The 11302-nt window shown below is 38.5% G+C and overlaps 1 protein-coding gene across 1 annotated transcript in view; it reads left to right on the forward strand.

Annotated features, from left to right (window-relative positions):
- Positions 1-6819, forward strand: part of LOC122793059 (zinc finger protein 474) — a 247433-nt gene extending 240614 nt beyond the window's left edge. Inside the window, exon 3 of the mRNA XM_044060740.1 lies at positions 3967-6819. Coding sequence (XP_043916675.1) covers positions 3967-4118 — 152 coding nt within the window. The 3' untranslated portion in view covers positions 4119-6819. The remainder of the gene's footprint in view (positions 1-3966) is intronic.
- The last annotated feature ends 4483 nt before the right edge of the window (positions 6820-11302 follow it).

Here is an 11302-nt window from a genome sequence, read left to right on the forward strand (position 1 = left end):
TTCATCTTTGTACTGCACTGAGCATATCCTTTTCTTAGAACTTGCTGGCAAATTACAAGTTTTACCTGGAGAACCTGCAGGGGCGGCAGGTGCCATATGCTTAGGCCTGCTTCTGCTAGCCACATGTTGAATGCTGTCTACATTTACTCTGGAGCCTGCTGAAACCATGCTCTTTTCACTCACAGGCATACTCATATGCCTTTCTGTAACTTCATGGATTTGACAAATCCCAATAGCTTTGCTCAGCATTAAATCACTGTCATGAAGAAAAATCTTTCTCACTGCAGCACTATTAATACCACACATAAGCCTGTCCTTTATTAACTCATCTTTTAAATCACCAAACCTACATGTTTTAGCTTTGTTTCCCAGTCTGTAATATAAGCTGCAAAAGTTTCTCCTTGCTTTTGATCTCTTGTGTAAAACAAATGCCTCTCTAATGTAACATTTGTCTGGGGGTTGCACATTTCCCTGAATCTGCGTTTCAGACACTCAGGATCTTCCCTTGATTCAGCCTGTACAACATTATGGCAGTTTTCCCCTTCTCCCTCATGTGCTGCTGGTACATATACAAATGAATGCTTTCTTTCAATGGCCTCTGACCCAGCTAGGTTTAGCAAAATGAATGCCCTGGTGCATACATCTTTCTCAGAATAAGCTGATTGTATAAAAATATCAAACTCTTGCTCAAATATTCTCCAGTTCTCTGCAATATTCTGATCAAATACAAGTGGTGATGGTTTTCGAAATCCGTGTGCCATATTAACGCATACCACTGAAAGCTTTTGTAAGTATGTACAACCACACACACATATATACATATGCCAGACATTTATGCCAGTATTTGTAACTATGCCCAATAGCACAACAAGCCTCTGAATAACTAAACTTTGTGAAATAAGTCTCTCAGGCACAATAATACTTGTGAAATTACTGTACTGTAAGAAATCACCTCTTAACAAAATAACTGCACTGTGTGAATAAACTGGACAGAAGAAGCTCAGAGTAAGAGACATTTCAAAGTAAATGAACTTTGCGAATAAACAGTACACGGCACACTGAAACTTTCCTAAAATGGCTGTACTTTGCTAAATAACTCTGTACAGTGCAAGAAACACTCTATAATGGCGGCACTTGGTGAATAGACACACCCAACACAAGAAACTTTTCAAACAAATAAAGTCTTCAGAATAAATGCACACACTGTAAGCACTTTTACACACTTTGACATACTTTGAATAACTTTAGTTATGCCCTGAATACAATATGAAATAGTAGTTATGCCAAAACATAATACTTTGCCAAAAAACAAGCAGTGACCTTGCTTTATGCTTAATGTGTCATTTTTGCCTTATTATATTCATTTTGCTCATTTAGTCTTTTTTCATGCCCATTATACTTTTCCTGTGCTCATTTTGCTCTAAACATGCTCATTTTACTTTAAACATGATCATTTTGCTTTTCCCAGGTAATTTCCAACCCCTTATGTGCTTTTCTGATAATTATTTTATCAAATATCTTAATTTTAAACATTTTGTTTAATTAATAAACTTTTTGTGCCTCTTGCTTGCCTAACAATGTGGTTTGTGCCCTTGTAATGCTTCATTTTATCTTTTTTATAAAATAAATCTTTTGTGCAAGTTTTCATTACCTTTAGTTTTTTTGGCGCTTTTTTGTACTCAGTTCTCTTAGTTTACCTTCACTGTTAATTCTGCATTTCATACCTATGAAAAACAGTCTCTAGAATTCCAGTTCTGACACCATGTCACTCGTCAAGTCAGGATAAAACAGACAAGCATTCATGGGTTCTGTTCAAGCAGCTTTATTATGTACAAGCACATCAGAATTGAGGCTTAATAACTTTAATTTAGGTAAACTTATAAACAAACTAGCTATTGCACTCATACATGCTCACTCTCTGGCTGCACTCTCAAAATGGCACTGAAGCTAGCATGTGCTTGCTATTTATATGCATGTGCTGTCCTTGGAAATGCTTCTTAAAGGTACAACACACATGCAGTATTTTACACCCATGTCCTTCTGCTCTTCCTCTGATAAGTGTGGAATGCATCTTCAGACATCTGGGGTTCTTGGAGTAGTTCACCCACACCTGCAGCTGGAAGAATGCCATGTGCTTTTGTTAGCATATTGGGTAACTGTGTACCCTATGCTACACAATGTGCAGTTGTAAGCATATTGTGTATCATGACGCATACACAGTTATTAGTTGTGCTGCCTTTTAAGTTGTGTATTGCAATGCACCCCTGGATGTATCCAGACATCTAAACCTAGATTTCAGTACACCAAACGCATTGCTCACTGGTATTTCACATTATTGTGTCTACTCTATTGTAGGCCTCCTCTGTAGGGTTTTATGGTTCTCTTTGCAGGGTCATTAGCCATGGCTCAAGTGGATAACCGCAGTCACCTGTAGTGGGGAATGAACACATATGTTGCTATTATGGATAATGCTGAAAGGGGTGTCCTTAGCTTACATCCTAGCCGTGTTCCTGTATTTACCCAGTAGAATTCTCTCAGGTATTTCACCTTGCTGGAATGCAGCCCTTAGACCACTTTCCTTCCATATGGCAGCATTATGGCACTTCCAGGGTATGTTGCCATGATGTTATGCTGCCATCCCCTGCCCACACAACCTGGCAGTTCAGGGATGACCACTCCTTTCTGTTGATGTATTTGTCTGCTTCTGGATGCATAGGGGTCTTAATAGGGATGTGGATGCAATCTAGAAAGCCACTTTATATGTGCAAAATTTGCAAGGTTATAGAAATGGCGCACATGGAGGTAGACAGAAAGTTGCTGCCAGGAATTTTGACAGGATACAACTGACAGCTGTCTGTGATACTGTAACAGCATCCTCATGTGCTTTTGGAGTGTACCCGATGCCAGTACACCTAGACTCAGACACCCTTTCATTTCAAGAGGGATGTTGTTGCCTTGCACTGGCTGCATAGACGTGTGAGACACACATGTTACACACATCCTGCACCAGCTGTCTGTTTCAGCTGTACCTGTCAATGATTTGTTGATCTGACAACTGGCTTAGTTACATCCTTTATCTCTGTTTAGGTTGTTGCCTTCTAGGATGCCCACCCACATCCTCCTCCATAGCTTGTAATACTGCAGCCTGTTGTAGGTCATTTACTGCCACTTTTTTTTGTCGGTATTATTATTATGGCTTCTGTAGTCTTCCGTGAGAATAGCATCCATTCTTTGCATTGCAGTATGGCATTCTCTGGGGATTTCGGAAACAGAGTCAGCTTTGCAGTTTATCACTTTTAAGTTGCGTTGGGCATACATGATGTGTTTTGGAATCTGACGGGAGTGTGCAAAATCCATAATTATCCTGCACTGACTAATTAAGTCATCGGTCTGCTTGCAGTGTATCTTCTGTCTCATCTGCAGCTGGTGCGCTGAAATCTTTCTTCAGCATGCTGTGCTATCTGCAACTATCTTTTTGAATCTAGCCGATTGTCTGAATCTGAAGTTAGCATGTGCTTTTAGTCAATTAAAAATACAAAACCTAGCTGGTAAGACATTTTTTATAATTATATTTTTCTGTAAATTACTGAATATTGCCAATTGCAAGGAATAGTAAATTTACATCCAAAACTGTTAACATTTATTTTATAAGGTTTTGTTTTACAATATGATTTTGCCTATAAAGGCAAAAGACCATTTTCAAAGCTTTTTAAAAATCTGACTGAATGAACGACTTAAAAAATGAAGTAGCAAGTATATAAATTTCACATGTTGATCTTGAGAAATGATTGCATATTAGAATGTCTTTTGGAAAAAAAATATGAATCACAGAGTATCCTGGAATATTTGTAGGTTACACAAATGTACTTAGGTTTAATCATCAGTCATTTTCTGAAATGATTTTCCATTCTCTGTGATATGTTGTTTTCCTGAATGAAAACTGATATCCATTTTAACATTTTCCAGCCACAGGTTCTTACGATCTTGAAGCTTTAAACAAAGCTTCCTGGCAAAGTGCCCAGGCTCAACTGGTGCCGTGTGACATTTGTGGACGTACTTTCCTGCCAGACAGGCTGATTGTGCATCAACGATCTTGCAAACCAAAACATCCAGAGTAATGGTCCAGTTTTAAGAACAGCACTCAGGAGCAGCCCACCGGTCAGAGTTCTTGACATTAAATGAACTTATCAGTGACAGAATCCAAAAGCACAATACATTATGCTCTGTCCTGTAAACAACATATATCAAGCTGGAGTAGATGTATATATAGCTAGTTAACCATGAATCAAAGGACAAAAATGCATTTCAAATCATCAGAACACTTTCTGGGACGTCTGGCATGTTGATATGCAAGCTACCAGTTTTCTGTTTCCTGTCAAAGAATTGTGATGAATTAGTTGTTTAATTATTTTACATATTATCAGTGAGGAAGAATTTTGCTTTTGTGATTTAGATTCAGGTTTAGGCCAGAGATTTAGTCTTTTGTTGAATGTTATCACTAATGAATTACCCTAGTCACATATCTGGTCCTCAGAAGTTATCATCACTATCTTAAAACAGGAAATTCTTTCTTAATCTCCAGTGCCTTTGTGGGTATAAGTTGTAAGTTATTCATGAGTTTAAGTAGTTGAAAAATGCTTTAAACTGATAATCAGCTGTTAGAATGCATACCTTTTAAGTATTTACATTTGAGGCAATTTAAATGTTTAAGCAAACTCTCACTACTTCAAAGAATTGATAGGAATTGATACCAGTTTTCATGACAAAAGTATTAAAGTTTTTTAGACAATGTTTGAAATGTTATTTTTACTGGAGCAACAGAGAGTAGCACAAGTTCTAGGAAACATGTATTTTATAATGTAGCTCTTACAAATCTTTAGGGCAGAGCTCTATGCATTTATTAATGGTACTCATGGAACCTGCCACATATAGGTGCCACATTGTTACTGTCCTCTGCAGTCACTGAATTATTCATTTTTGCAGTGTCTAGTCTCTGTATGCTATCTTTTGTGGACATTCTGTGTGCAGTCACTGTGTTAGTAATGTCTTCGACATGCAGTCAGTATACAGATGTCTTTTGCAAAACATCCTCCACACTCGAACTACATACTGCATGCAGTCACTGCAATAATATTACTAATATCTGCTGCACATAGTCACTATACTAGTGCTATCTATAGTATGTGGTCAGTGTATGGTTAGTACATATTGTTCACAGAGTTTTGTTAGTATATGTCACAGTCATTACATTCCCGGTAACTATTGTATGCAGTCAGTGTACTATATGCTGCATGAAGTCACTGTACAGTTAATTACTACAGTGCATAGTCATTGTATGTATAATATATATTTGCTTCAAACAGTCATTATACCATTTTATCTTTGTTGGCACACATTTTTCTGTGTGATTGCACTATGCCATCACTGCTGTAAAATACCTGCAGTAAGTAATCACTGTATTATTAATATCTGCATCAGGCATATACTACTATATATAAGCAATCAATATATTTCATAGGTACTGCATCCGGTATCTGTAAAACTGGGATATGCAGCATACAGCCACTGTAATGTTATTGCCTACCTGCTCCAGTGAGAATGGTAAAGAACTGTTTAAAGGGAGGGAACCTGAGGTTAATGGGAAGGAGCTGGAATCAGAGTACTTGTGGATGGCTACTGGAGCTCTTCAATGGTTTGTGCTGTGGCCCATCGTGTTCAGTGTTCTTATATCAGGCACTGTGAAGAGAATAAGAAGTAAAAACAACTTATTCCCAGACAGTATTGAAAGAAGAGCAATAGTAGCTGACTGAGGCTAAGATAAGCTAATGAAAATTTTTAGAAAATTAGACATGTGTGCCAGAAAAGGTACTTTGTATTAATTACCAAGGAATGCATAATGATATTCTTGGGAAGCAACAATTGCAGGGTGAAGAATTTCATTGGAGAGTTGGTACTACAAAGCTCAGAAATGGAAGAGTTTGTGTATGATTACATGGAGCTTTTCTCCCCAGGCCTCCGCTGAAAAAGGACCTGTGTCCAGTCAGAGTTTCCTGGTCAACAAATATAAATAAATTAGATAAAACACTAGGAGAAAAGTAATAAGGGTGTGGTAGACTCATTAGAATCCTAAGGTCATTATACAGAGCACCAGTGCAGTTTCATCTAGAATATTGTATGGGTCTGGAAACCTTATAGGGAAAAAGTAGTAGGCATGGTCGAAAGGATCCAGTGAGGAGCCCCTAAGGTCAAATACAGAATAGAGGGACAGACTAGTGTAGAAGAGGATGTACATAGTGAAAGAAAGATGGAAGAAAGAAGTATAATAAGACAGAGAAAAGGCAAGAGCACAGAAGCTAAGGTGAAAGAAAGTGGCTAAAGAAGAAGGTATGGATGGATCATGGAAGGAGCCAAATCTGGAACAATCACAAATAAAGACTACTTCATTTAGAGAGTTGGTAGCACAGTGTAGGTCTCCGCAGAGGCTATAAACCTTAAACTTATAGGTGAGTTTAAGAAAACAAAGGAGAAAGACAAGAGGAATGGGAAAGGCAGGACCAGGGACAAATGAATCCATTAATCTAGCTATAGCACTTTAACAAACATGATTCAGCCTTATTATTTGGTTATTGGTTTGTTTTCCTATGTTTATCTGTTAATACTGGTATTGCATACAGTGACTGTAAATCTGGTAATTGCTGCTTACATTCAGTACAATAAGAGCAACTGTTTCAAACAGTCACTGTAATGTTAGCATCTGCTGTATGCATCACTGTACAATTAGTATCTGCTACACAAATTCACAATAAAACTACTATCTGATGTGTGTGGTCACTGTCACTATTACAATCTGAGATCAGTTTATTGGCCATTATGTTTTTTAAATGTTTATGTTCTCTTGTAATTTTTAACCATGACTAGCAAATTCAAAAGACGCAAAGATCTATTACATGACCCTTCCAAGACTGTGGAATAAACTTCTCCTGAAACTTACTTCAGTATACTCTTGAGACATATACGGAAATAGAAAATATCAACATGGGGTTAGTGCTGTCATGCTTATTAAAGACCAATAGGTAATAAGCTAGGCATCCAAACATTTGAATCTGTGAACATATCAAAATAATGCAGCATACATTGTAGGTTTCCAAATGTTTGCCTTTCCATACCTAATGATATTTTAAGGCAGGACCCTACATGTTCAGCTCATAAGCTTTGTTTTAACTATTACACATTTCACTCCTCAGTTAAGACATTAAGATAAGACTCTATCTACTTAAACTGAAATTAGCTCTGGCAAATGTGAAAAATCCTATGGCGACTGTTGGCAGAGTATGGGAGTTTGTAAAATGCATTACATGCATATCAGTGGCTACTGTTTGCATCAACCACCACACAGATAAGAAAACACTTACCAAACTAAAATTGAAATCATGCTCCAAAACAAAATAAAATAAAAGAGAATCCATTGCCTATTGTTAAAACTGAAATCCCAATCCAAAGGTTACCCTAAACCTCCATGCTGCAGTATTTTGGAATATCTGTAATTATTTGATTTCTACTTTAATGTATTTTACCATGAAGCTTTCCAGCAGATATAACAGTCTGAAATATTACTTCTAGCTGCATGCATCCCTGATAAAATATACTGAATCCAGATTTCCACAGATGCATGACAATACTGCAAATTTTCATGTCTCACTTCATCCTTATATTGGGTAGAAAGATATAACATATCACAGATAATCTTTTGTAAATAATTGTATATGCTTTGTCATACAGTGCAATATTTCTTTCATTGTTTTCTTTTCAGTTATTCTTTAATAATGACATTGATGATGAATAACCGAAAAAGAAAGAAAAGAAAAATTGGGGCACTATGTGACAATGTATATACAATTATTTACAAAGACTGTTGTCTTCATCTTAACTTCTGCTGGTCAGCTGTCAATCACTATCTAAAGTCTGCATCTTTTAATACAACTAAACTTGCTGCAGTCTCATAAGTAGCATGGAGGTGATGGCAACAAAAGTGCATATAGATAGAGGCAAACCCAATAAAGACAAACTGTTTCAGAGAATATGTCATGGAGGAAAGTTCACTACTTTCCTCTGTAATGTTTTGTTTTTCCCAATTGGTCCTGCTGCTAAGTGGTGGCTCTGTATATTATGTAATATTATCTGATGATACACTGATCTGGTGGAAGGAAAGAGGACAAAGCTGATATAGTGTAGTTTAATTGGTGTTTCTTGACACACTAACACTTCAAATGTATATCTCATGCCCTTATAAAAGAAAATTGAATATCTGAGCACTAACTTTAAAGACTTGTGACTTTTTGACATACCTAGGACATGTTTCTTCCAGTGCAATTTAAAGTGTTTTTTTGATTGTATCTGCTTTATTTTCTGAAAAAAAAAAAAAAAAAAAATACTTGTTTTCCCGCCTTTCTAAGCTACTATAGTCCAGTTTTCAGGTTAGTGCTGAATTCAGGACTGTGTTACAAGTTTCTGTGTTTGCCCGTACCTTACTTGGATAGAAGGAAGTTTCTCTGTTCACTGTGAGAGAGGGAGCTTTGAGCAGCCTATCTGTCCCTGGAGTAGTAGTTTCAGCCCAGAAATTTGTAGTTTATTGGCCATTTTGGGCTAATTTCTATCTTTTTCATTTCCATGCTATAAAACCCACATTTGCAAGGTTTTTGTGCTAGTATACAGCTCAGCAAGCTCCTGTCTGGTGCCCTGCAGAGTTCTACAGCAGCAGAGAGACAAAAGAGAGACTTTGGAGTGATTAAGTATCATTTTTCTGCATTTTCTTGCTGCCTTTAGCTAATTCTGCCTAAAACGCAGACTTTTGAGAGTTTCTGTGATTTAAAAAGCTTGTTTCAGCTACATATTGTACTTATTTTACTGCCTGCACTTTAACAAAGTCGTTTTTGTGTTTAAATTACCTGTTTAACTGTTGTAGGCTACACACTCAAGTGTGATAGCAATTTCTGTGCATTTAAAGTGTTTTTTTGATTGTATCTGCTTTATTTTCTGAAAAAAAAATCAAAATATATATATATACTTGCTTTCCTGCCTTTCTAAGCTAGTATAGTCTAGTTTTCAGGTTAGTGCTGAATTAAGGGCTGTGTTACAAGTTTCTGTGTTTGCCAATACCTTACTTGGATAGAAGGAAGTTTCTCTGTTCACTGTGAGAGAGGGAGCTTGGGCAGCCTATCTGTCCCTGGAGCAGTGGTTTTAGACCAGAAATTAGTAGTTTATTGGCCATTTTGGGCTAATTTCTATCTCTTTCATTTCCCTGCTATAAAACCCGCATTTGCATGGTTTTGCGCACTGGGCAGCGCCAGTTAGCTAGGATATAACTATTCCCGGCTCCGCAAAGTCTACTCTTCAATTTTTCATTTGGAACTAGACAAACTTTCAACTTAAGCACTCAAACCATTCACTTCTCATTCCGGCACTTGATCAAAACTCATAGCAAGCATTAATAAACCTTAGCACTAGACCCCCCCCCCTATCCTGTAGAGAAAGACAAGGCTCTCTATTCAACCTTACCAGCCAATCAGTAAAACAGTTCACTGTACCTATCCAAGCATGTCCAAAGGGCAGTTTCAGGTGTACTCTCTGGTCCAACTGGTGAATCTGGGCATTTTGAGGCAATGTTACAATTGCCTCATGTACACAAACAGCCCTCTCCTCCTTCCACTAAACACTAATACATGTTTGAGATGCAATTATACAGCCAAACTGGAGGCTAAGCTCTCTCAACCCAAGACTGGATCAGGCAGTCAAGAGGAGAAGGGAATTACTTGCATCATACCACCAGTCTCACATAGACCTATGAAACCAGCCACCGGCAAAAAACACACATAAATACACGAAAACATACTCAGAGGCTCTAAATAAAAATCTGCAAAAGCAACAGAGACCTCCAAAGCAGACATCCAACAACCTCCACCCCCCAACACAAACCATGGAACACATACTTCACAAAACCTGTGTGCCATGCAATCACAGCCCTTAAGGCAAAATAACATACCCAACACACTAGTAATAGGTGACTCTATAGTCAGGCACACTGATGTCCCACTCACTAGGCTGAACAAGGTGAAGGTTACTCTTAGCTGACTGTTGGGAGCCAGGATCCGCCACATAACACAAGCACTCAGGTCACTCTAGAACAAGTACAAATATGACTCTGTCATTGTCCATGTTGGTGTGAATGACCTGAGCCATACCTCCCTGGACTACATGAAAAGAGACATGGAGGAGCTCTCTGATCACATAGCCCAGGCCAATATGACCCTGACCCTGAGTAGCATCCTGCCCTTACCAAGAATGATACCATGGTATAGAGAAAAAATTATCAATTTCAACAATTGGCTAAGCTTCTGGTGTCATTTAAAGGGGATCCAGTGTCTATCAGCCTGGGATGACATGCTTGACAAGCCACGCTGCTTCACTAGAGATGGCTTGCACCTGTCACCCTTAGGCTTTTGAATACTGGCCAAGGCTCCTGCCACCCCCATAGTGCCTTTTTTAGGCAAGGCTCAAAAGACAAACCCACTGCCGTAAATAGCACAAGTAACAAAAAACTGAGGGTAATGCTACTCAATGCCAGAAGTCTAAACCTCAAAATGCACACACTCGAGGCACTCCTCAGTATGGAGAAAATCGATATATGTGCAGTAACAGAAACCTGGTTTAAGGCTCCAGAGAGCACCCCAGCACTACCAGGCTACAACTCATACCATACATTTCAGCCACAAAACCCAGACCACAATACAAAAAGTGGGGGAGTATCCATATTCATCAAGGGTACCCACACCTCCAGGTTAGTGGCACAACACGATGCTTCAGAGATCATCCACGTGCAACTAACAATGGGAAAAACTGCTATTCAAATTATAGCTTGCTACAGATCACCCACCATGTCCCAGGACCCCTACTCTGCATTCCTGGAAACACTGGAAAACATAAAAGTCCTACCAAACACCCTGATGTTGGGTGATTTCAATTACCCAAACATTATCTGGGAGAACTACTCAGGTACAAACTCCCTTGCCCAACATTTCCTAGAATTTATAAACTCAAATGCCCTGGATCAACTGGTGAGCACCCCGACCAGAGGTGACAACGTACTGCACCTGGTCATCACCAACATGGGTGACTGGTGTTCCACACCGGAGATCAACCCCTCGCTGGTTAGATCTGACCACAAAGTAATCACTCTGGATATCCACATTCCGCCACCACCCCCGGTCAAAGAAACCACCGTGAAAAACTTTTCAAAAGCAAACTT

Source organism: Protopterus annectens, chromosome 2.part0 (assembly GCF_019279795.1).
Source record: "Protopterus annectens isolate FY-2018-M chromosome 2.part0, PAN1.0, whole genome shotgun sequence".
Lineage (NCBI taxonomy): Eukaryota > Metazoa > Chordata > Ceratodontiformes > Protopteridae > Protopterus > Protopterus annectens.